Source organism: Pogona vitticeps, chromosome 4 (assembly GCF_051106095.1).
Source record: "Pogona vitticeps strain Pit_001003342236 chromosome 4, PviZW2.1, whole genome shotgun sequence".
In the NCBI taxonomy this organism is placed as follows: Eukaryota; Metazoa; Chordata; class Lepidosauria; order Squamata; family Agamidae; genus Pogona; species Pogona vitticeps.
The window spans coordinates 58,103,244-58,130,655 of record NC_135786.1 but is presented as its reverse complement, the minus strand read 5'-3'; the positions used below and the strand labels follow the sequence as shown (position 1 = coordinate 58,130,655).

Below are 27,412 nucleotides of genomic sequence, written 5' to 3'. Positions count from 1 at the left end.
GAGGGCTCATGCTTCATTCGTGTTACATAACCACCTTCACCATATCACACAGCTTGGGTTCAATGTTCTTCTTTGCCAGCCATTAATCTTTGCCATCTTGGGCTTTTATAATTGGATTTCCCAGGTCACATGGTGAGATAAAAAGTCCTCAATCCAGGGTAAGAAAATTGGGTTATCCATGAAGACTTAAGGATGGGTGGGGGAGGGGAAGAAAGAGCACAAAGCAAGGAGAAAGGCTTTGATGCTACCTTCTTAGCAGTCTTGGACCAGCAGCCTTTTGGAGTACAACTCTGGAGGGAGGCAGCTCTGTGGAGCCCCTTCCCTCCCAAGGTGGAGAGTTCAGCATCTCTGTTTTATTTCCATCTCTCATTCTTCCCACCCAGTAAAGGGTGACCTGATCAATCTGAAGAACTGGAACAAGCCAAAGTGTTAGAGGAGTTAGAGGAACCAGTGGAGGAGGAGGAGGAGGAAGGTGGGGAGATGGGGAGTGGAGCAAGTGCGGAAGACAAGGAACTTGCCAAAAGGTCCAAGGAGCTGGAAAAGAAGCTACAAGAAGATGCGGACAAAGAGGCAAAGACAGTGAAGCTGCTACTGCTAGGTAGGTGTGCTATAATGGACTGTTCATTCTTAGGTGCAATCCTTGGCTCTTCTAGCAGAGGGTGGGGGCTGCCTGTGGATTCTGTCACCGGTGAGCAAGTAGCAGAAGATGGGTGTATGCAGAGCTTGCTAGTCTGCAGGTCCATGCAGCCAACAACAACTAATGAAGTAAAATCTTAGCCATTTTGTGCCAGTAACATAGGAGATAGTACAGGAAAGTATTTAATCTCAGTTGGCTATCAATCAAAGCTGGCCCAAGTCATTCATCTGCCTGAGGTAAAGTTCAAAATGGTGTGTCGCATCATTCTGGGTGCAGACATTGAAGGGAATGGTAGCTGAATCTTACTTCTTACACAGGTGAAAGAACAGCATCATCCATTACACGTGAGCACAGCAGATTAGTTAAGGGGTTCAGGGCAAGTTTTCCTCCAACACCTTGCCCCCACTACCCTTCCCTGCTTTTGCATACCTGCCAAATGAGGCAGTTGCCTCAAAAATGGTAGGGCAAGGCTTCGTATCTGTAGAAAAGAAATGATGGCTTGTCTTTCAGTTCTGCTTTTGCCAGAAGGAACATGGAATGGAGACAGCTATATGGGAGAGAATCAGAATGATCTGGGATTACTTTGATGCACAAAAAGAAACATCATTTAAAAATAAAATCTAGAGAATGTCTTCCTAAGTAGGACCAGATGGTTTTTCATTAGGTTGATGACTTCCTAAATCAGCCGATTAGCAAGAACTCAGATATCTCAGCTTGCTGGATGCAGTAAAAGGTCAACAAACACCCTCTCCAGCAAAGCAGTCCAGGGGCACCATGGTTGTCAGAAGAGATTATGCATTTCTGAGAAGGGACAAGGGCTGGAGAGAAAGAAAGGGAAACTGAAGGGATAGGGGTAGGGTTGCAATTTTAGCAGCTGCAAAAATCGGTATCTTGCATACAAATCTTATCTCTTTTGCATAACATAATGCTTATTTTGGGAGAGTTCTTTAATTTTTTACATAAGAAAATATATTTGAAAACATTCACCATAACAGATGTCCAGAATTTATACTTGACTCTACTGAAATATAGTTTGCAATTTAACCAGTCTTAACCTTCTTTTTAATCACCAGTCCACAAGGACTGTTTTAAGGTTCAAGAATGGGAGGATATGTTGAGATACAGCTGTAGTTTGTATGCATGAACACTAAAGTCCTTCTTGATACTTGACTTTGTGGTGCTGATTCATGTAGATCCCATCTTGCTCCTTTAGAGGGCATTTTATAGCTCATGCAGTTGATTATAAAAGGCTGGTGGATTTGCTTTAGTATTGTGGTTGCTTTAGAGTATGTCCCTTTTGAGGAAAAAATATCGATTCCACTTCCAAAATCCATAATAAGGTGATAGCTTTATCATTAACAATTGCAAATCAAGTCAATTCTGACTTATGGTGACCCTTTCCAAGGTTTTCTAGGTATAGAATAGACAGAAGTGGTTTACCATCCCCTTCTTTTGGGGGGCATCCTGAGACTGTTCAGTTTGTTCTTAACTACACAGGCTGGCTCTTCTCCCAGGAAGGCACAGTGAGGAATCAAATTCCCAACCTCTGGCTTCACAGCCAGGTATATCTTCATTAGGCCAGCCAAAAAGGCACACAAAGTGTCCAGAAGCACTAAGAACTGTTGTCATTATGAAAGATGTAGAAAGTAAGCAGGATAATTTGTGGTTATATACATTTGTATGCCTTTTTTGTTGGCCTCATAAGGGATTCACATTACTACAGATGTTGTCATTTGTTCTGTTTCAACATGGCGGTCCCTGAATTTGATTCATTCCAAGTGCTCTTTGTATCAACAGTGGCGTGTGCCATCCAAGGCTTAGCAGGTTTATAGCCCACATGGTGCCTCTCTTTCAGTCACTTCTAGTGTCATATTAGCTTCACTGCTAATTCAGGACACCCTTATTGGAGAGATAAGTTAAGATGGATTCAGATTTAGTCCTACGTACTTACAGTAGAACCATGTAGTTCATACTTAGAGTGGCTAACGTGATCCACCAGAATTAACCGTGTCTGTTCTAAATGGATCCCATTTACAGTTTGTTTTATTTTCTACGTTAAAACTTTCTGTGAAGCTAATGGCTTTAGTGTAATGCCCCCGTATACCTTCTTCTCTGGTGCTTAGATTCTTCTTCCTTCCCAAAGCTGGCCTGGAAGATCAGCTACTTTTATAGCTAATGACCTTCCAAGTATTAACAATGATGTCCCATTATGACTGTACTTCTACCTGAGCGCCTGACTGCAACATCAATGAACTCATCTGGATATTAACCAACTGTGATTCATAGCTATAAAGATCAGTTCAACCTTAAACTAACCCAGAGGCAAATTAATGGGAAGAAAGTTGCTAATGAAGATTTGCTAAGAAGAGGTGGCAAACAGGTTGTCTGCAACAGGAATATCTGTGATTAAGGAACATTTTCATCCAATCATGAGTAGTTAGCAATTCTTTCTGATTTCTACAATCATGAAATAGATCATTTAAGTGCAAACGTAGCAGAGAAACAAGCAGCAATGAACATGGTTCTCACTGGAAAAAGGAAAGGAACCATTTGTGACAGTACACTCAAAAGTGGTCTGAAAAGCAAAGACCTTCAAGGCACTGAAGCTTAAGGGATACAGGAAGACAGACATCATGGCAAGACAAGAAATGTAATTCATCCATCCTGTTCCTGGGGAGTCAAAAAATAAAAATGTCCTCCTTCCAACAATATTTTTTTTTTATTTGCCACTGCTGTTCCTTGGTTCAGCCACCACTAATCTTGAGGAATACAAAACCACAGCCATGAACCACAAGTAAGAAGGAAACACAGTTTTAGACCCTTGTCTCTACAGGACAGCTTCTTGAGATAACACTTCCTCGGAAACAAGAAGTGTGTTTGTCAAACAGCTGAAGCTGGGCACAGATCAAGTGGTCCTGTACTTTTTTGCAGCATGGGTTCCATCCAGGTGACAGCAGGGAGGCTGGGATCAGGGCATTAAAACCCTAATTCTAAGCAGCTTCCTGTTTTGGAATAAGCAGCTTAAAGTGATGAGATGAGGAAACATAGCTATGGCTGCTGAGGAAGAGTGAAGGGCAAGAGAAGAAAACACAGTTAAGAAAGACAGAGCACCTTGCAAAATCATAGGGCTGGAAGGGACCTGAAGGGTCATCAAGTCCAATCCACTGCTGATGCAGGAAGCCTCTGGGATCATATGGCACTATACCTGGAATACAAAAGATATGGAGCAAAATATGAACCAGCATCTCTTCCATTAACATATGAACTAGTGTTGCAGTGTTAAATACATTACTGTATTTTAATATACTTTCAAAAAAGGAAAGCTAAATAATCATTTTAAGGGCTCAGAGTGATACCAAATTCACCCAGTTTAGGGTTGCTGACCCTTTTCAAAATAGAACTGCAAATCTAGGTTGAGGGAGGGGGTAGACAAATGGAAATATTTTCAGTACCACCCTATAAATATCTAGGCAGAAGGAAATGCCAGTGCTTTGGTCCTAAGTAAGCGGGTACAGATTGCAGCCTAAAACTATTAATGACTTATATTTACAATATTCCCTTGCCTAGCAAAAGCTAAATATTAAAGAGAACTGGGCCATGGAATGCTCATGATGAATCAATTTGAGAGTTATTCTATTATATTTTGTATCACTGAGATGACTTTTGTAAATATTTCCTGTGAAAGTATATGTGCAAAAATGTGCAATTCACACTTCATACAGAAAGACATTGCCTGTGTTACAGTGGAGTTTCCTGGAGATATAGGTTCTTAGGGCAATTTCGTTCAAGCTCTGTGAATAACTAACTCATCCCAAGCAATACATTACAAGCAAAGGTCACTATGAAAATCATTCCAAAAATCAGGACAAACATTATGAGAGGGAGGGGGAGGTGTTCATTCCAAACTCAACAAACAAAATAACAACCCAAAGTCTACGTTTGAATTTTACGACTATATATTTGCTATGCCTGTGCAACAACTGGCCTTGTTATCTAAACAGCTGGAAGGGAGATACCTCTGCCTCTATTTGAATAGTGAGCTAAGAGGGAGGAGAATGCTGCCACCCCTAATTTGTATAGCAGGGAAGTGGTGAGCCTCTGAGGGGGGGATTTAATAATAATAATAATAATAATAATAATAATAATAATAATAATAATAATAATAATAATCTTAGAACTACAGAGCTAGAAGGGACCCTATGGATCATGGAGTCCAACCTGTGTCAAGGAGGCACATTGGGGAATCAAACTCCCAACCTCTGGCTCAACAGCCAAATGTCTAAACCACTGAACTATCCAGCAGTTAACACAAAGTATAAAATTATTTAAAAAGTTTACCATACAGAGGTGCAAGCAGTGGGGGAGGAGATGAGCAGGGTTGCCATGCTGGAACAGCCAAGGACGAGATTTAGAAGAGGTAGTCATGTGAGTCTCTACTAGCATATCAGGTGGAAGGAAAAGAAAAAGACAAGACCAAAATGTTCTGGCACCTTAAAGATTAACTGCTATGTTTTAAGGTGAGCTTTTGTGGACAAGTCCATTTCCTCAGACCAGGAGGAAGAGTGAGCCTCTGCTTTTGCTATGTGGAATTATTTCTTAGGGGTAACCTTCCAGATGTTTTGAACTGAAGCTTGCCTTTGGCTTTGCCGGTTGGAGTTTGTGGGCCAAAACACCCAGAAGACCAAAGCGCCACAGGCCCTGTTACCAAATACAAACCAAACAAAACAAATGCTCGTATTTATTATAAATAAATAGACATTTTCTCTCTTGGAACTGGAATTAGACATTGGTTAAGATAAAACAATGGGATCTTGCTCTAAGTCTTATCTCTTAATCTACTACCTTATCTATGAAATCTAAAAAATAGCTATCCCTAGGTAAAAAGTGTACTGAACAGGTGCTATGACATTCATTCCATGATTTTCCACTTCTTAAAGCCATTAGTCATGCTAACCTCCTATGTTTGAGGGGACAAAGTTCTGAGGCGTCTTGTCATACATACCCTTTTTTTATATAGAAGAGGCAAATACTGTACACACCTTGGTAGCAGTCAGAGTTCAAATCCATATCAGCCTCAATTCTTGTCCTCACCATATTGCAAGGAATTTAGAGAGGGCAGCTGTCTTAATCTACTGAAGCAAAACCAGCAAAAAAAAGTCTTATGGCACCTTAATGACTAATATTTTATTGACGATAAGCTGCCACTGACTGCAGCCTACTTTTCTTGCAATACTTGGAGGTATGAACAAGCCAAGGAGCACCAAGAATGGAAAATCCAAGTAACAAGGGTGGGGGGTAGATGCAGAAGGGTCTTCTGTATGGAAAAAAAAACATTGTGGTTACATAAGAAGCACAGCAAGAGGGAGTGTTGGGTAGAATGATTTGTCCCGTATCCCCTGTATCCCCATGGTAACTTCCTTCTGAGTAATTATGTTGCCCTTTTTTTCACAGCAAGTTGTAGCAACACCCACAGATACTTGTGTTCTGCTTCCTTGCACTTCATGCTGAGACTGGCATAATCCATACTGTTTTGTAAGGATAAAGGCATCAGTAAAGCACTGCATTTCTTTACAGGCTGAAACTCACAAGCCTTTCTGGTCAAAAAATCAGCAGTAGTTATACAAATGGATGGCTTCCCAGACTATCCATGCTGTCTCTTTAACATGCAGTTCTTCAGGATGTTCATACAGTAGCAGGTGATCCCACAGTAACTAATACATTTCAACACTTCATTATTGCTGGGGAATAATCCTGTTCCATAGAAAGCAGACTTTTTCATTTGAATCGAGGTATCTGCTCTCTCTCCCCTGTTTTCCCTAAGCTGGCACCCACCAGACATTTTTGTTTATGACTCCTATGATCCTCAGCAAGAGATGATAGGGGGTCATAGTAGTACAAGACACCTGGGGGGCAGGCACTGAGAGACTCTGCTTCTTTAACCACCTTCTTGGAGACAGGAGGAGCTTTGGCTTCTGAAAGAAACAGCTACAGTAAGATTGCTATATTTCTCAGAAATCTTTGATCAGTACCCTCCTGAGCTTCTGCAAAGCAGAAAGTCCTGCCAGTGTAGTAGCAGGGGGATTGTACTCTTTGTATAAGTGGAGGCTGCTTTTCTTTATGAAGATCACCACTTGCACAACAGCAACACTGTGCAAGCCCCATGATTCCATGTTACTATGCTAATGAAATTTTGCGCTCAGAGGAACCTCCATCTGATACGAACAAATGTATTCTCCTTGTTCTAGACTTTTTCGCAGATGATCTGATAAGCACACCCACATAGCCCATATTATTATTTTTAATTTTATTTCTTAATAGAACGCCTACTCCCACCAAGATCTACCCGTGTCATTCGTGCGAGCCAGGAGGTGAGGCTGAGGAGCCTAACGGCGAGAGAGGCCCGGAAGGAAAAGACAAGAAATTGGGCCTTCTCAGCGGTGGCTCCTCGCCTCTGGAACAATCTACCTCCTGAGATTCGCGCGGCTCCCTCGCTGGGTATCTTTAAGAATCAATTTAAAACATGGATGTTTCAGCAGGCCTTCCCATCAGATAATTCCTGACACCCTTTTCTTCCCTTTCCTATTGTCTCTTCTATCTTCTATGTTTTTGTTATGTAAAAATTGTTTTTTATATATATTTATTGTATTATTTTATGTTGTTAGCCGCCTAGAGTGGTCCTCATCCGATCAGATAGGCGGGATAATAAATAAATAAATAAATAAATAAATAAATAAATAAATAAATAAATAAATAAATAAATAAATAAATAAAAGCAAACATTTTAAAAAGACATTATGAACATAAGGAAACATTACAAAACCTAAAAAGAAACTTATAAACCAAAGCGTGCTGCTTATATACCGCCCCATAGTGCTTCAAGCACTCTCTGGGCAGTTTACAATTTAGTTATGCAGGCTACACATTGCCCCCCTCCCCAGCGAGCTGGGTACTCATTTTACCGACCTCGGAAGGATAGAAGGCTGAGTCAACCTTGAGCCGGCTACCTGGGATTTGAACCCCAGGTTGTGAGCACAGTTTTAGCTGCAGTACAGCGGTTTAACCACTGCGTGAATTTCAAAATTATACAGTGGACCCTTGACTTACAGACGGCTTGACTTACAGACTTTTTGAGTTACAGACTTCTCTAGCCGCAAAATTTAGGTTTGACTTGCAGACTGAGATTTGACTTACAGACCAGAAAAAAACCAAAATGGAACAAAAACGGCCTGTTACGGGATTAATCGGTTTTCAATGCACTGTAGGTTAATGGAGACTTGACTTACAGACTTTTTGACTTGAGAACCGCCTTCCAATACGGATTAAGTTCTCAAGACCCCACTGTATTAAAAGTGCTCCTTCTCCCAATCAGGACCATTGGAGATATAACCAGTTGTTATTCCTTCATGAAGCCCCATTCCCCTTCCAAAAATGTAACAGCTCTTGGGAGGACGCACTTCCCTTCCCTTTTATTAATACATAATCAATAAATTCTTTCCAGATAGCTATGAAATATGCCTTTTAACAATCCCTTCTTTACTTTAATATTACATGCTAGCTTATCATTAATAGCTATATTCCATACAACCATTCATTGAATTGGAATCATTACTTTATTTTCCAATTCTGAGCTATCATTAATCCTGCTGCTGTTAATAAATTTGAAATTAACTCTCCAGCCCAGCAGTTCTTAATGTTTCCTTTACCACAGACCCCTTTTAAATATTTTTTTTGTTGCCATGGACCACCAAGACTTAATGTATTGTTATGAAATTCACTGTGGTAATATCGAGAAGTCACTTTACCCAACAATAATCAAATAGTTTTATTAGCAAAAACCACAAAAGAAACACAAGCACAAAATCGGTCTGAGCACTCACTCACAGTGACACTGACTGACTCGGGTTGTCTCTTCCTGAAGCTTCTGACTGTCTGCACAGCAGCAAGAAATGTCACGTGCTGTCTCTCAGAGCACGAATGACACTGACATTTACTTAGTGTCATTCACTTGCACGTTCTCACTGTGTGGACAAATATCAAACAGTTCTTTGCAATCAAATTAGTTATTTTCCTAACCTATTTTTCTTTTGTTTGTTTTTAATGGGGGTGGTACTTTAGAAATGCAGAGTTTTACACAAGCAAGCAAGGAAAACTAAGATTTTTATTCTACATTTCCTTTTCTTTCTTCCTTTCTTCCTATTTTAAGTGCCAAAAAAAATCATAACATTTTTTCAAGCCTTAAGGAACCCCTTGTGAGGGCACTGCAGCCCACCGGGGGACTGACGACCACAAGTTAAAAGCCTATCTTCTAGCCCACATTCTAACATACGTATCTAAAAATATTTCTGGCATTATAGTTCCAACCAAGTCTGGGAAGGTGGGAAATTTCCATGTACTTAATAAACAATAGAGAGGTCTCACTTTTTATTCTGGCCCATGAATGTCTGTCTGTTTTGACAGAGCAGCAAATACAAGCACATTTTCCATTGTCTAATGAAGGAGAAACACGGGGCTGGGAGGGCAGAGATTCTCCTATTTCTGTCTCACACATTACAGTTTTAGCAGGAATATATTGCATACTCAGAGTAACTCCTTCCTATTTATACCTATATTGCAAATATAGATATAAATGTGTAATTGGAGGGGATTCTAGGAGCCATAGTCGAGCACATCTGAAAGACAACAAGCTCCAGAACAACAGGTTGCTTACCTGTGACTGTGGTTCTTCGGATGGTCATCTGTGGACTCAATGCCGAGGGGTCTTGCACTTGCATAGAGTCTCATCTGAAACATGCCAGAACTGAATTTGGTTTTGGCAAGAACCCAGCCACCCTTTGCAGTGTGCATATTTCAGCAGCACATGATATGGCTGCCCATAGACCAAGAATATTCCAGACACTGAGTTCCCAGTGTGGTGTAGTGGATAGAGTGATGGACTAGGACTCAGAAGAACAGCGTTCAAATCCCCACTCAGATGTGGAAACGGACTAGGGGAGTAGAAGTGGTAAAACTGTGTTAAATATCTCTTTTACCCTGAAAACTCTGTTAGGGTCATTATAAGTCGGTTTTGATTTGGCAACATTTAACAACAACTGCTCTATCAATCAAAGAAAAGGAATGAAGGGCAAAGTACTGAGGAGGCACCGAGTGGAGCATGAGTGTGGGCTGTAGGGTTCCTGCCAAAATTCAGCTTGACTATACAGTGTCCTGGATGTGGCTTTACCCAGGTGCTAGGCTCATACAGGAGTCAGAGAACCCCACAAAGAAGGCAGCTGTGTTAGAGCCCTGCACCGTTTTAAAGCAAGATGTGACCTTCCTCCCAACGCTTGTTTCAGCACCCATAAGCTGCAGAGCTGTGCCTGCTAAAATATAAGACCTATTTGACACACCTAACAGAGGGGGTGGTGGTATAATAGACTGTATTGCTCCCAAATGCAAAGTAATAAGTGCCATCTCATAACATTTCCCCGCTTCTTGTAAAGACCTCCAGCAGATAAGAAAGGCTTGCACATCAGCAAGAAGGATCCTATCGTGGAGTAGTTTGAAATTTCGATGAGCTCATTCAGATTTGTTTTGGTTTTTAATGGAACAGGGGCATTAAAAAAAAGTTAATCCCCACATGTATGGGTCTAGCACCTGCACAGGAAGTAACACACACACCACACACATACACACACAGAGAGAGGAAATCAATGACAATATTTAGAATAATAAGTTGGTTGTAAGCCCCATTCCATTATATTTCCAGGGAAAAAATCCCAAACCCTTTAGGCAGTGGGCTACACAGAAACACAATGTATGCTGATTTAGTAGCGGACATTTGAAACTCCCACTGGCCACACTGGCTGGAGGATTCCAGGAGTTGTAGTCCAAAAAAAGCAATGTTTCCAGGCTTTGCCCAAGGCCCTTGTGTTGGACCCATAACATTTCACAGGTTGCTTGAGCCACTGGATCAGAGAATCTAGCAGCCACATTCAGCCCACATGAACCGTCAACTCATGGAAAGCTCAAGGAGAAGGTGACAGATTTTCTGTGATCACTGTCTCTCCTTTATAAGCCCCCTCTTATGATGTTCTGTGATCACTAAGAGCAGGTACTTGCATTTACTGACATGAGTAAGCCAAGTCATATAACATCTGAATCTGTTTCCAGTGGTGACCTTGGCAGTGGAAGGCTAATTCCAAAGAGAAAAGAACAAGTAACAGACAACTAATAATATGAGAACTGCAGAACTGGAAGGGACCCCGTGGATCATCAGGTGCAGTCCTTGTCAAGGAGGCACCGTGGGGAATCAAACTCCCAAACTCAGGCTCTGCAGCCGGAGACCTCAACTACTGAGCTATCCAGCAGTTCATAATACAGTACTGTACACGTGTTAGTCTTCATGGTGCCCCAGGACTCATCAATTTTGTTGCAGCGGACTAACATGCCTTTCTCTTTGGAAAAGAACACAGAAACACCCTTGTGTCAGCCTGCCTTTCCCAGATCACACCATTAACCCATTTCCTTTCCTTTCTTCCAGGTGCTGGAGAGTCGGGCAAGAGCACAATCGTCAAACAGATGAAGTGAGTACCATGCTGGTGCTCCAGGACCTGGAGCCTCAGAGACAGCCCTGTGTCCCTTAGGAGTTTTCCTTTTAGGCGCTGCACCTGTTTCTTGAGAGGTCTGATCTAGCCACAGTGACCTCTCGGCTGGATTACTGTAACACACTCTACGTGGGGCTGCCTTTGGGAAGTTTTCAGAAACTCCAAAGGGTCCAAACTTCTGCAACCAGATTGTTAATTGGGGCTGGTTATAGGGAACATGTAACATCCCTGTTACAACAGCTCCACTGGCTGCAGGTTCATTTCTGGGCACAATTCAAAGTGCTGGTTTTAACCTCCAAATCCCTAAAGAGCTTGGGTCCAAGCTATCTAAAAGATTGCATATCCCACTATGAGCCTGCCTGAGCATTAAGACCATCAGAAGAGGCCTTTATCTCAGTCCCACCACCCTGACAGTTGTGCTTGGTGAGGACAGGGGAAAGGGCCTTCTCCATCACTCCTCCCAGACTCTGGAACTCCTTCCCACAGGAAGCTAGGCTGACCTCACCTTTGCTGTCCTTCCGCAGGCAAGGAAAGACCTTTCCTTTCAGGCAGGCTTCTCCTTAATCACTGATGGTCTGAAAGGGTGTTTAAATGGACTGTTGTGTTCTGTTGTTTTAAATGCATTGCTAAAACGATTCATGAGTTGTTGGAGGTCTTCAGCAGAGTGGGCAACAATGGCTGCATCATCAGTGAAGAAAAAGTCCTGCATGCATTTCTTCACCGATGATGCAGCCGTTGTTGCCCACTCTGCTGAAGACCTCCAACAACTCATGAATCATTTCAGCAAGGCCTGCCAAGACTTTGGACTAACAATCAGCCTGAAGAAAACACAAATCAAGGGCCAGGGCGTGGACATACCTGCCTCTATTACCATCTCCATGCAAGAATTGGAGGTTGTTGATGACTTTGTGTACCTTGGCTCAACCATCTCTGACACCCTCTCTCTAGATGTCGAGCTGGATAAACGCATTGGCAAAGCAGCTACCATGTTCTCTAGACTCACAAAGAGAGTATAGTTCAATAAGCTGATGACATATACCAAGATCCAAGTCTATAGAGCCTGTGTCCTGAGCACACTCCTGTACTCCAGTGAGTCCTGGACCCTTTGTGCACGGCAGGAGAGAAAGCTGAACACCTTCCATATGCGTTGCCTCCAATGCATTTTTGGTATCACCTGGCAAGACAAAGTTCCAAATAGAGTAGTCCTAGAATGAGCTGGAATTTTTAGCATGTATACATTACTGAAACAGTGACGTCTACATTGGCTTGGGCATGAGAATGGCTGATAGTTGGATTCCAAAAGATCTCCTGTATGGAGAATTAGTGCAGGGAAATTGCCCTAGCTGCGATACAAGAATATCTGCAAGCAGGATCTGAAGGCCTTAGAAATGGACCTCAACAGATGGGAAACCCTGAAATCTGAGCATTCAGCCTGGAGGCAGGCGGTGCATCATGGCCTCTCCCGATTTGAAGAGACCCTTGTCCAGCAGGCCGAGGCAAAGAGGCAGTCATGAAAGCAGCGAAATGAGGGAGCTGGACAGGGGACAGATTGTATTTGTCTTCAGTGTGGAAGGGATTGTTACTCTCGAATTGGCCTTCTCAGCCACACTAGACGCTGTTCCAAGTCCTCCATACAGAGCACATTACCATAGTCTTTCGAGACTGAAGGATGCCTAAATGGATTGATCTCAGTTACCATTCAAATATAGTACTTGTTTAATTCTTTTTTAATATTAGTGTACTTACTGTTTTAGCTTTTAAATGTTGTTTTAGTGATGTAAGTTGCTTTGGGTTCTTTTGGGGAGAGGGCAGCATAGAAATAAAATGAAATAAATTCGTACTCCATGCAATCCCAAATGTGCCGCACAGACGGTCCCTTTTTGTGGTGCCAGCAACAGCACTGGCCTGAGGCAGATAGCTTAAACAGATTATGAGGGGCTTAAAATGCAAATAAAAATAGTGTTGTGTTAAAAATCCTGCTAAGATAACAAGGAACAACTGCTTGATTCATGGGCTGATCCTGAACACCATATGGAAGACATTCCTTTTCTTAAGGACAGCCTACACGCAGAACAATCAAAATCAGATGGCATGCACTTGGTTTAAGGATCTCCAATAAGGTCCAAGAATGGCAGTTTCCTAAGCACTGTGCAATGTACAGCATATACAAATGAAAACATAGCAAAGATGAAGATTTTTTGCTCTACGTTTAGCACTGTTTTCTCTGGGATACTTACAACACTGTGGAAACAAAGCAGACTGCTAGAGTACTACCTGGAAATGCGTACTAGACAGGAGGAGAGATGACACCATTACTATAAGTAGCAACCAGTGTCAAAATGTTTACCAAACACCCCTTCCTATGACAGAGAAGCTCAAGTAATTCAAAATTGGCTTTCAAATCATGTTGAATTTGCCCACAGTTCAGTATCAGCCAGAATGGGAAGTCCACTAAATACTGCTACAAATTCATTCCTGTGAGTAAAAGTAAAATGTTCTTTCTGCTCTGTGAAAAAGGCATCCTTGCTAGAAATGCATTTCCGTGAATTGGCAGATTATATAGTCATATAGCATTACCTTATTCAAAATATCTGTCGAGGAAACCTAGATTTTACATCAGTCAAGGGAGCTTACTTCCCAAGGGAGCCCAAGGAAAATAACATCACTGGGAATGCCTGGAACTGCTATATAGCCACTCAGTTGTTTAGGCATCTGGCCATGCAGCCAGAAACTGAGAGTCCAATTCGTCACTCTGCCTCCTTGACAAGGGTTGGATCTGATAATCTATAGAATCATTTCTAGCTCTGCAGTTCTAAGATGATGATAATGGTGATTAAATGGGAGCTGCACTGAGGAGCTCAGTTCAGAGAAGGTCAAATTCTGCTCCTCACCCAAAACATGGCCATCCCACTGCTACAGTTGCAGAGAAGCTTTCTTCCTACTCCCAATAGCGTTATGGTATCACTTCCATGCTGAAACACTTGCATTGGTTGGCAGTTCTTCTGTGAGCTCAATTCAAGGGGCCAGATTTGGGTTTGGAAATTTCCAATGGCTTATAGACTGGCAATTTGAAGGGCTGCCTGTCTTGGTACAAACCTGCTTAATCATCAAGATCAGCAAGGGAGGCAACGGTGAAGATCCCCCTCCTTGCTCTATGCTCCAGGCAAGGAGGAAAAGGGCCACTCCCAAATTCAGGAACACACACTGGGACCCATTCTCTTTGCACTGAAGAGGTCAAGTCAGATCTTCTAAACTTTTTAAAAATGCATTTATAGGTACTTACTTCATTATGCTCTATTTTTGGATTGTTTTCTTCTTAAGGGGAGTTTGAGAAAAGCAGAATAGGTATACTAGACAGGAATAAATAAGCTTCCATGGTGTTATGGACGATAGTCTTTTTCCTTTCTTTCATATAAGCAAATTGCCACCATGTCTTGATTGAATTTTAAAATAAAATCGACAGTGATGTTTCACATAAACATATGGTATCTCTTCCTTCTTAATACAGGATTATCCATCAAGATGGTTACACGGAAGAAGAATGTTTGGAGTTCAAAGCAGTCATCTATGGCAACATTCTACAGTCCATCCTGGCCATCATCAGAGCGATGCCCACTTTGGGGATAGACTATGCAGAGTCCAGCCGAGCGGTCAGTTATTATCATGCTTGGTGGCCAAATGTTTTTCTTAAGCCAGAAAGTAAGGTTGGAATCAGACTTCTCTGGAAACGTGTGTGTGCGTGTGTGAGAGTGCTACAGCTCCCAATCTGGGTCTTAATCCAAAAAAGAGATTTTTGCAAGCTCTGTCTGGACATGAGAGAAGCAAGGGTTCAGAGCCTGCAATTTTGGGAACAGCATTTTCATTCTAACGCAGGGACAATGGGAAATGGTTATGTATGGATGAGGCTATGCATGGTGGGGTTGATTTGATGGGAGGACATGAAAGTAGCATTTAAGGTGTTTTTTATTCGGGTTCAAAACCAGTATATTTCTTAGTATACTCTAAGATGAAAAATCACACTGTTGCCTTTACATAGTCACCTATTTACTTTCAGTGAGGGAGGTGCTGAAAAGAACAACTATAGTTTTCAGGGCCCTCCAGCGAAAGCCACTGTTCGGTGATGCCATCTGGTGGTTGCTGCAATTTTTGCAAGCATTATCAGTCTCCTAGCCACAGCTTCTCAATTCAATGTACAGTATTCGCGAAGGCTTTCACGGCCGGGATCTAATGGTTGTTGTGGGATTTTCAGGCTCTTTGGCCGTGTTCTGAAGGTTGTTCTTCCTAACATTTCATCAGTCTCTGTGCCCATCATCTTCACTGCAAGCAGCAGGCTCTTAGAATGGCTCTAAGCTTAAGAAATGCCCCTATTCCAAGAAGCCTTCCTAGTCCTAGCATTGAATGCTTTCAGGAATCAGGCAGAAAATTAGCTTTTCAGAATGGTCGGTAGATCTTAGATTTACCCTTATATACAAATACTGCCAACCTGCCAAGTTTCCACAGACAGTGAATAATTCTTCACTGGAGATATTATTTTAAACAGAAGATAGCCCACCTGTTAGGGATGCTTTAGCTGTAGATTTCCTGCTTCAGCACTTCTAAATCTACAGTTCTATAATCCATATTATCCATACCGTTTTGTCTTCAATGAAGTAGCTAACAACCAACCAACCAACCAACCAGGAAAACAGTAAATATTTTAGAGTGCTGTCCTCTGAAGATGCCGGCCACAGAGATTGACGAAACATTAGGAAGAACAACCTTCAGAACATGGCTAAGAGCCTGAAAAACCCACAACAACCAGCTTCTCAGTTCATTCACAGAATTACTTTCAGGAAAGACCTCAGGTGGCATCTTGATTGTGTGTAAAGTTAAACTCCCCATACTCTTATTTTGGGGCAGTTACAATCAGGATGCAAGTGGTTTATTCTGAAATACACAGTACAGTGTTACAGACAGTGTGGTAAGACACGACTCAGATGAGATGCTGTGCTGCAACAGACTGCTACAGAGATCATGTCAAGATGATAACATACAAACATGCATCTGAGTAGCAGTAACGCTGAATGACAAACACTGTTCTAGTTTGGTGTTTCTGGCATTGCAGGGCGCTGTAGACTTTAGCACCCACAGCAACTGCAGATATCAATCTTCTTATTGCATTCCATGGGAAGGAAAGCCATTACTTCAGTGAACAAACCACTGATCACCCGAGAGGAGTTTTCCTCCCTCCAGCTCAAAACTGGTTTGCAAAGACTTTTTTCTCTCCATGTATGATCATAGACTAGTTTTCTCAGTGAAGAAGAAACCTGTCTCTTAAAATCAGAAAGGAGAAAAATATGGACTTCTTAATACGCATGTTTGTGTGTCTGTTCATCATTAAAATTGAACAGAGACATGATTCGTCTGTTAAATCCCATGTTTTTTTAACCACCATTCAAGTCAGTCATCAAGGAAACATGTACCCCTTAGGAGGGGCAAGTAGGGCAACTATAGCAAGGATATTTCAATGCTTCCACAACTGGAAGCAACCAGAGGTCCACCTCTAGTTTGGAAAAATCTGTTGTTGTTGTTTTAATGTTAAGACCATGCAGGATAACTTGTTTAAATGGTGAATTGCATCTGCTGGATGTTTCCATGACCACTAGAACACTGGTTTTTTGCTGATATTTTTGGGATGGGGTGGGGTGGGAGAACCTCAGGGAAATGGAGAGGGCACCCTTTGCCCCCCCTTTAATAGGCTCTCTTTCTTTTTACAGGATGATGGGCGACAGCTTTTCAACTTGGCTGACTCCATTGAAGAGGGAACCATGCCTCCAGAGCTAGTGGATTGTATAAAGAAACTCTGGAAGGATGGAGGCGTCCAGGCTTGCTTTGAGCGAGCAGCTGAGTACCAGCTCAATGACTCTGCTGCATAGTAAGTAACCACTGTAGTGGTGTCACTATGACAATCATCTTATTTGAGAGAAAAAACGTTACTAGCCCAAGGGGACCAGTTACTGAGTTAATACGAGGGGATGAAGAAGACAAATCTGGCTTCCCATCATTAAGCCTCAGTCCAAACATTGTTAATTGCCAATGTAAGTAGCATTACAGCACAAGAGGACAGACTCCTGTCTAAAACAGCAAATCATTACAAATTCTGGTATGGTGAGAAAAGAAGTTACCTACCTGTAACTTTGGTTCTTTGAGTAGTCCTCTGTGAATTCACACTAATGGGTTAATCTGTGCCTGAGCAGAGCAGTTTTAGGAAATTTCCACAGCTTTAAGCACTTAGTGCTGGGACCTCCCCTACACCTGGCTATATAACTCCGCCCCCAGCCCAGTGCTTCAGTTCTTAAGGAACCGAGCGCTAGTGCCCAATATGCCATGGCACATATGACGGACAGCGGGGAGGAGGGCGGGATGTGTGAATTCACAGGGGACTACTTGAAGAACCAGAGTTACAGGTAGGTAACCTCTTTTCTCCTTCATGTTCTCTGTGAATACACACTAATGGGTGACTGGCAAGCTGACCAACCAGGAGGAGGATCGTCAGGAAAGTGCAGAAACCAGGACAGCTCGCCCTACTGCAGCCTGAGCCTTCGGCTGGACAACCAGGCAGTAGAGCAAGATGAAGGGAGACGGAGTGGCACATGTGGCAGTCATCCGTGACGTCCATGTGACAGAGAAAGGCCATTGAGGATGCCACAGCTCTAGTAGAGTGAGTTCTCACTGATTGTGGAAGAAGAGTCTCTGCCAAAACATAGGGAAGGTGGATAGTCTGGACCATCCAGCTAGACATGGTCTAAGAGGAAGCCGCTGCTCTGAAGGAGAACCAGCAAAGGTGACAGGGAGACATTGAGAGACAGAGCACGCTTCACGTCTAGAGCGTGCAGAGCTGTCTCAAGCAGTGAAGATGGTGAGGGAAAGAAACCAGGAAGGACAGCTGGCTGGTTCAAATGGAAGGCAGAAAATACCTTACGCAAGAAGGTAAGGCCTGGCCATAAGGTTACTTTGCAGAAAGGAGGACCAGCTCTTAGTGTAACCAGTCCTCCAGCCCTGCAAGCTAAGGAGAATGAGCAGAACTTTCCAATACTGAACATAAGAAAGTCTTGCCACTGTTGTTGTGTATCTTATAAGTGCTGCTTTATTCTTTTCACCTGATTATCTACTATACTCAGAAGAAATCATTCAGTTGCAGATTAACTTTTAATATCTTTTGCACTGTTATGTGATCCGACTTCCAAAATTTTAAACCTATTTTACATGTCTACCACATATGATATGAAGAACCACCTTTCTCTTGGCATTTCCAGCACTTGTTGGTAACCCCTTCATATGTTTTAGACAATTATTTTTGGTGCCAAATACCATCTGTACATCATTTTATAGAAGTTTTCTTTACTGGGACTGTAGTTCTTCACTGTATCATTCATTGTGCAATGGGGATATAAAAACTACCCAACAGATTTTAAATAGCTAACCTGCTATATAATTAACACTCGCACGCTATTAGCTGAACACATCAATGAACCTGCTTCCTTTCACTGTTCTATATAGCATTGAATTCAAGATCCTTCGAGCAGTCTTGGGACCCAATTATGCAAAGTACATCCACAAAGGATCCTGTTTCAACTTCTTAGAATAAGACAAAATTGACCAAGAACTGTTCTTTTGCTTGCTGCTACATTCAACATTAATATTATGAAATGTAAGCCTTCATACTACATTTTCTTCTACAGTTACCTGAACCAACTGGATAGGATCACAGCTCCTGGCTACCTTCCCAATGAACAGGATGTATTGCGATCTCGAGTTAAGACCACAGGTATCATAGAGACCAAATTCTCTGTCAAAGACCTCAATTTCAGGTGAGCAAAAAACACTTTTTGCTGGTGTTGTTGATCTCTAATCACAATTCTTATCCCTCCAGTTTTTTCTTCACTGAAGTAGCTAACAACCAACCAACCAACCAACCAACCGGGAAAACAGTAAATATTTTAAATAAATATTTTTAGTGACCTGCATAATTTTGACATTTTGCAGCATAATCTTCATTCCTTCACCCAAGCAAAAGGACAGTTCTTGGTCAACCCAAAACTGTTGCATTATACATCTTAACAAGCCTAATGGAGAGTAAAATAAACATTTATTTAAAGAATCAAACAGATACACATTTAAACTACACTGCTGCAGGAAGACCCTTTCCCTCTGGTATGTTTCAGCTGATACAAAATCAAATGCCATGGGCATTTCTCTTCCTTCCTCAGGATGTTTGATGTAGGTGGGCAGAGGTCCGAGCGCAAAAAGTGGATCCACTGCTTCGAAGGGGTGACTTGCATCATCTTTTGTGGAGCTCTCAGTGCATATGACATGGTCTTGGTTGAAGATGATGAAGTGGTAAGTTTTCTTATTCAAGTCTATGTCCACAGGAGAGATGAAGAAGCAAAGTGCCTTCAGCTGGCTTTTGTTGGAGTCAGCTAAACTCCTAGCTAGACTCCTAGCTGGAGCCTGCAAACACTGAAAGCAACTGTCTTGGTGTGCCTCCTGTCTTCCCATTTGCAATATGAGATGTTCCCTTGCCTAGAGAAGGTGGGGATGACTTGGGAAACTCCACAGTCTGGCTTCTGACTCCCTGTAAGCAGGATTAATCCCCGGAACTAGAAATTCTTGTATTTTACCCTATAGCATCTATGGTTGCTCGGTTGCCAACCATGCCAGCCTCTATTTTGAAATGAAACTGCCAGATAAAAACATACTGTACCAACAACCCCATTTGCTGCACCACAGAATGCTAAATTTTGCCAGAATCCAACTCATATGTAAACAGCTTGCTGAAAGTTGTGCTTCAGGTCAGCAAAACACAGAGGATAATTAAAGAGCCTTGAAGGCACTTAATGATTTGTTTGCCATACAGTGTTGTTCTGATACAAGTCCAGGAAGCAAAACATTTCCCTGACACTGGCTTAACCCCTGCCTGAAATTAAAGGTTTCTCTGTAAGCAGTTAAGAGTTGGTATCTAGAATTGGTAGATAACAGAAACCTTCCAGAACAGCTTCATTCTGATCCTCCATGTGCAGCAGAGGGACTGGAAAGATCTCATTCATCTACACCAAAGGTGACATCAATATCAACAAGATGGGGAGGGTTTTTTTAAAGCAAAGGAATAACATGCAGAATTTCTTCTCTGGTTTTGCTTCTGAAAGATTTCTGAGAGTCAGATCAAAAGGAGATTCTGTTCAGTTTCTTTAAAGGAAGAGAATCAGGAATATCTTGTTGAATTAAAAAGAGGAAGCACAGGTGGCAAAGACTTCCCCATTTTTACAAGACCTGTATGACCTGCTGTTGAACTTATTCTTCTGAATCACACTAAAATGTATGTGTGCAAAATATAGGCTTATGGTATTTGTTTTGTTTTGAATTAGATACCAAGATTCAAGAACTTGAGTCAAATGTTTTACAATGGGGAATAATAGTCTGTATGGTGCCAAACAGGGTAGACATACTCTTAGAATTAAAGGATTCTTCTGGGCATACATTCATTCAATGAATTTGTTTTCATTGCCGGATCTGCTGTATCAGCCTTTTCACAAAACTCCATTCTTGGTTCTTGCACCCATTCCACTAAGTGTTCTGAAATTCAGGAGAGGAAGACACTTTTAATTTCCTGTTAAAACAACTGGAAATCATAAGGCCTTATCTGTCTATTGCAAACATTCCACAGTGCTACGTTTAGGACCTGCTTTCTCCCACCACCCTGCCAAACCATAGGAAAGTCCTATCTTCAACAATAGGATTAAGCTGTTGAAAATATAATGAAAAGGAAAGACCATAGGAGCACACCAACCTGGTTATGCAAAATACTTTGCAGTGTGAATGTTTCATGGATTTGTTAATTTGCTGTTTGCAACCTCTGCATCAAGTTCAATAAAATTGCTGGTCATTTGCCAGAACATTCTAATGCTGGGTTGACGAATGTCACATTCCACATGTTTGTGGCCTATAAAAAATCCTATCAGGATTACAACAGAAATTGACCCCCCCCAAAAAAAAATATTTTAAAAAATCACTCTTCTGCTCTTTCCCACCAGCAGGAAAGCAAGACTTGACCCTTTATTTTTTGCATGGTTTTTTATTAACAAGTTTGTGCTTTACAGGCTTTCTCATATGATTTTTGTTAATAAGCTTCAACTTTGAGTGTAAGCTTTTTCTTACTTCAAAGTTTAAAACACCAATTTTATCCAGTCAGTGTTTTTAAAAAAGCAAGTATGTTTTTCATTTTATTGTTTAATTGTACATGAAGCTTTGCTTGCCTTTTCATGAGCGCAAGGAATGATAGGATTAGGGTTCAGAGTATTCCTGAAAGTCAGAAGCAAACCTCCTCAATCTTCTTTCCTCCACCATATTTAGCAATTTTTTTCATTTAATTTCTTCCTCTATATCTCCTGTCACTAATGACTGTATGTTACTTGTTTATTCAAAATAGTACAATCAATGTATGTACATGTACATTTGTTCTGTTATTCTTAAGGCCTGAATCCAATGTTAGCAAAATGGATCTTCCCCTCCCCTCCCTCCCCTATAGTCCAGGACATGGGTCAAAAACCAGTTTCATGGACTATCTCACCCTCCAAAGTAAATTTTTGGAATGTGAGGGAGAGGGAAGTGAAGTAGGAAGGGAAGAGTTCCTTTTGGGGAAGATTCCCTGGATTTTGGGAGAATGTGTAGTGTTTCTCTTGAAAAATTAAGATTTGTTAATGAATATCTTAGGACCCTCACAACTCTACTCCTGCCTTATTGCACTTTATCTGTTTTTGTATGAGCACATGCAGCAGACCCACTTTACTAACACAAAGAGTAATTTTAACTGAACATATGGGAATGAACAGGTTCTTTTCATTTAAGACAAACCAGAAGCTTAGGGTTGACACGAAATTGGGTGAAATTCCAATACTTTGGAAGACAAAAACAAAATTCAAAAATATCTTGACAGGATTGAACACTATGATGAAAACAATAGAATTAAATTTAACAGGGATAACTTCAAAGTTCTACACCTTGGAAAAAGAAACCAAATGCACAGCTATAAGATGGGGATACTCAGCTCAGCAATGCAATATACAAAAGGGATCTTGAAATTGTTGTAGATCAAAAGGTAAATATGAGTCAACCATGTGCTATGGCTGCAAAAAAAGAGGCAAATGCTATTTTAGGCTGCATTAACAGAAGAATAGTCTCCAAATCACATGAAGTATTAGTTCCTCTCCATTTGGCACTGGTCAGGTCTTGTCTGTGTCCACTTCTGCACACACTTTAAAGATGCAAACTGGAACGGGTTCAGAGGAGGGCAACAAAGACGATCAGGTGACTGGAAACCAAGCCTATAGACTTAAACAGAGGGGAGATACCACAGCACTTTCCCAAGACTTGGAAGGTTCACACGGGGGTGGGTGGGTGGGTGGGGGATTTGTTCTCAATCATTCCTGAGTGCAGGACACATAATAATGGGCTCAAGTTACAGAAAGCTAGATTTCAATTGAGTATCAGAAAAAACTTCCTAATTGTCAAAGCAGTATAACAATGGAACCTATTATCTCTGGAGATGGTGAGTGTCTCCAAACTGTAGGCCTTCAAAAGGAAGTTAGACAGCTATCTGTCAGATATACTTTGACTTGAATCCCTACACTGAGCTCAGGATTGCCTTATAGGCCCCTTCCAACTCCATTATTCTAGGATTCAAAGATTTGAAAGAAGCAAGTGTGGTTTTCTTTTTGCATTTTTTCGTGAATAGGACACCCTGAAATGGAATAAAACAGCACTTTGGATAATAGTCTAACTGCTGAGGAAGGAATCTAGCAGCATATTCTAGGACAGAATGAACAGCTATTTTACATAAAATCCGGGAGATTAAAAATAATTATTATGTTGTCTTTCCTCTAGAACCGCATGCATGAATCTTTGCATCTGTTCAACAGTATCTGCAATCATAAATTTTTTGCTGCCACCTCCATTATTTTATTCTTGAACAAGAAGGACCTCTTTGAGGAAAAAATAAAGAAAGTACATCTCAGCATTTGTTTCCCAGATTATGATGGTGAGTTAGTAAAAAAAAAAAAAAAGGTTTGGAAATCAAAGAAATTAAATCTAAGAAGCTGTTTCACACATGACACTTTTCCTAAATGGAATGCACAATGGTATAGAATGCATTTTTCACCAAACACTGCAAAACATGGAAATAATATGTTCTCAGTCCTTTCCAACCCAGTATCCTGTTGCAGAAATAGTGTCATTTATGAAAAAAAACTGATTTTCTGAGGTACAGGTTAAATGATTTGAAACAAACATAGACAACCCATTTAAGAGACACGGTCCTTTAAATGAATAACTTCTTGCTGCATCAAAGTCACCACAGGTGGAAAAAAAGGTTTCTTGTATATCTCAAGATCTTAAAGAAGCCTCATTATCAAACTGAGCACATGTTCCAAAAGTTTTTCAGTTTATTATTATATATACATACACACTTAAATTTGTATCATGTGTATTATGAATGGTACTTTTAACCCTAATTTCTGTATGAAGAGAACTGGAGGAGCACATGAGATTATCAAATGCTGAACCAAAGAGACCAGTAATAATCACTGTTGCTTTAAAAACTACGCTTACATATTGAATTTATAGAAATATTCTTACCAAGCTGTAAAATGGATAAAAATGCATTGCCTTGGATTATGAAACTGAAAGAGCAAAGCTGACCACAAGATGGTGGGGAAAGGGCTGTTGCCCTTCTTATTGTTCTCATGGAAAAGTGGCCTCATTTTGTCCTTCTGAGAAGGTGGCAATCAGCACAAAAATAACTTCTCCTTCCCTTCAACTCTCTCCCCTCCCTTCTCTTAGAAGGGTAGAACCGCCCTTCCTTACTGCAAGATCCAAGCCATGTGTCTTAAAATAAGCCTCATATCTTTGGCAACAATCCAAACTTCTCCCTTCACTTCCCTTTTGCAAACAGGTCCCAATACTTTTGAAGATGCAGGCAACTACATCAAGAACCAGTTCCTTGATCTGAACATGAGAAAAGATGTGAAAGAAATCTATAGTCATATGACTTGTGCCACAGACACCCAGAACGTCAAATTCGTATTTGATGCAGTGACAGATGTCATCATCAAGGAGAACCTCAAGGACTGTGGTCTTTTCTAAGACTTCACTTTTTAAAAAGGTAATTTCAATTCTAAAAAAACATATTTAATCTTATCATCTGGATGAATGAGTTGTATGAGTGTATTTTAGCACTTTCTTACTAATCCTGACATTTGTAAAAGAGTTTAGTCTCAGTTTAGTCCAAGACCAAACCTACTGATTCTACAAAATCTCAAAACTGCTACTTAATTTAGCAGCGTTCTTAGCCTCCCTCATAGAGCACAAAGTTTTGAGATTCTTTCAGAAGTAACAAATTGTTTCTAGAAAAAAATTAGCAAAACTTTCTGACTCGGACCTCTGAGCCAAGTTTATTTAATTCCTATATAGATGAAGCAGAACCTCCAATTTTTCATTAACTATATAAAAGTATTTATTATACAGAAAATAAAGGCACTATCCAGAAGGACTCAGCTACATCTCAACTAACTAGCAGGAACCCTAACATTCAAATGGATGTTTATGTAGAAACAATCTGTACAAGAGTTTTGACTTGTCAGATATTCTACCTGACACTGATCAAATTTATATGTCACAACAAACTAGAATCCTGCTGAATGCTGGTTTGTTCATGGCAAGCCAGCATGCTACCTCTTCAAGCTAGACTGCTCTTGCTTGCAATGAAAGTGTCTAAGTATATTTAATCCATGATAACATCTGGGCTTGACAGAAACCAGTGGCCTAGGGTCCATTAGCCACCTCACAGAAAAGGGGTAATTGGGCAATAGATGTTCACAAACACTGGCTTACCCATCATGTCTCAAACATTCCCATGGAGCCCTGTTTTATGATATCCAGATGCACTCACTAGGTCAATTCCAAGATTTGCCTTCTGTGGAAGATGCTTCTGGCCAATTTCCAGGGACCATATTCCTGGTAACTCATTGCATTCAGCAAGGTCCTTTGTACCCTTTTTAAGGTTCTGGAGGGTTTGCCATGGGGAGATTGCAGTAAAATAATCTGTGCCAGGAAATCCAGTTGCACAAACCTAAATTTACATCCAGCTCATAATTTCAGCCATGGGCATTTATTTGTGCAATAGTATTCTTTTTTTCACTAGCTGGCTAGCTCAATGAGTTAGGTATCTGTCTGCTGAGCCAGAAGTTGGGAGTTTGATTCCTCACTGGGAAAAGAGCCAGTCTGTGTGGTCTTGGGTAGGCTGCACTGTCCCAGGGCGCCCCCAAGAAGAAGGGAATGGTACACCACTTCTGAGTATTATGTACCTGGAAACCCCTGAAAACGATCACCATAAGCCAGAATTGACTTGAAGGCAAATTATTATTATTTCACAAAGGATTAGCAAAATCCTTGAAGTCTTCTTTGAGAGTTTACTTCCTAGACAAGTTCAAATATGTAAACCTAATAAAAATTACACACAGGCAACTGGTCTCTCCATTGTCACAAACCAATCTCACTTTGGAAGATGGAAAAACTGCTATAAATGTCAGTTCTTTATTGCTTGTTGCTCTCAAAACTCTAATATAGTCAAAAGTCAATATCAAGGCTACTAGTTTACAATGGGCTTGGAGGTTTTTACACAGTACCAACGTTTAGACAATGGTGTAGCTCTTTTATCTACTTGCAAGATGAAATTTGTTAGTATGTTTAACATTCTTTGGAAATACCCATGTTTTGTTCTACTGTATAATCCAATACTGTTTTAATAAAAAATGATTTCATTTCTCAATATATTCTCTAACCTTCTTCATCCATTAGGGAAAAGGACTTCCAGGTAGCTTCACTATTCTGCTGAGCAGAGTCAGTGGAGTAAAGAAAAGTTACTCAAGAGTCCACACTTTTCTTTGTCTTTATGATACAAACTGTATACCTTCAAAGGCATACCGTCAGAAAGGAATGAAGAAAGAAAAGCTAAAAGCATCCGAGTGATTTTCTTTCCTAATCTGCCTGCTTTCTGACATACTGTGAAAGCCCTGAAACTACAACATGAACAAAAGCCATCACAATCATCATGAAACAATGAATCATGTGACTAACACTGGACTTTCACATAACTAAGATCTTAAAAGTATCACTCTTCTGTTGGAAAAACAGCGTGGTTTGGGATTTCTGCTAAAGCTGTTCCTTCATCTATAAATGATCTGAAATGGGATTGTGCTGACCTTGAAAATTATAATGGCCAGAATCCTGTTGGTTTCATGTTGCTTAAGCAGACAAGTATGAGCATTGCACTCTTACCTTCCTCTGACCAGAGAAGCAGTGGCACAATCGATTGTGCGCTTGACCATGCAATGAACAAGTAGTGAGGGAAAAACTGAGGTGTGATTGTCCTTATATGCATGCTTTTTCCCAATAGGATTTTGGCCAACAGGTTAAATATTCAGATCTTAAAATTAATATATATGTCATCAAACAACCCATTTGTTAATAACCCCAGAAATTTTTGTTGCATTTATCAAACTTCCAGGTAAATACATTATTTTTATTCACAGTTTTTTGAAGCTGGTAAAATTTGTCCCCACAGCCTTAATTAGTCAACTTATTTTATTTTTATTATCCACTCTATCCACAGTAAATGCCCTGGTGAACCCAGACTGGTTCTCTCTCTCCTCACACAAATTAACCCTACCCATGACAAAAGTACTAATCCCAGCCCAATGAATTACCTCTTGCTGTGGAGACTATTGCTCTAGCTGCATCACTGGCTCTTGTTAAAAGATCACAGTGACATACAAAAGAAAGCCATGGACATCATAGGGTTAGAGAGCCTCCTCACACATAGGAAATAGAGAGAAAAAAATATGAAGTGGAAATGGTTATGTCAGGGTTCTCACTTTCATATTTAGAGTTACATTGTTCTTGACAATTTGTAAATAATTCTCATGTTATTAGACAAGATTCTCTTTGTATTAATATTTACTGCAAACAGCTGCTTAAACAGCTTCAACTAAATGTAGGAAATCCAAAATTAAAGAAACATGCATTAAAACCATAAAGTGTTATCAATTTTGAAAAGTTAACAGTTCTTTAAAAAATGTCTTTCCAGTGTTTTTTTTGTTTT

General features: G+C 40.8%; 1 protein-coding gene across 1 annotated transcript; it reads left to right on the top strand.

Annotated features, from left to right (window-relative positions):
* Positions 1-425: 425 nt before the first annotated feature.
* On the top strand, positions 426-26,238 carry GNAT2 (G protein subunit alpha transducin 2). Its single transcript, XM_020805272.3, has 9 exons — positions 426-598; positions 11,157-11,199; positions 14,729-14,870; positions 16,977-17,134; positions 18,942-19,070; positions 19,470-19,599; positions 23,140-23,293; positions 24,206-24,415; positions 26,110-26,238. Exons 1-8 carry the CDS (start codon positions 481-483, stop codon positions 24,394-24,396), a joined length of 1,065 nt encoding a protein of 354 aa, XP_020660931.3. The 5' UTR covers positions 426-480; the 3' UTR covers positions 24,397-24,415; positions 26,110-26,238.
* Positions 26,239-27,412: the final 1,174 nt, after the last annotated feature.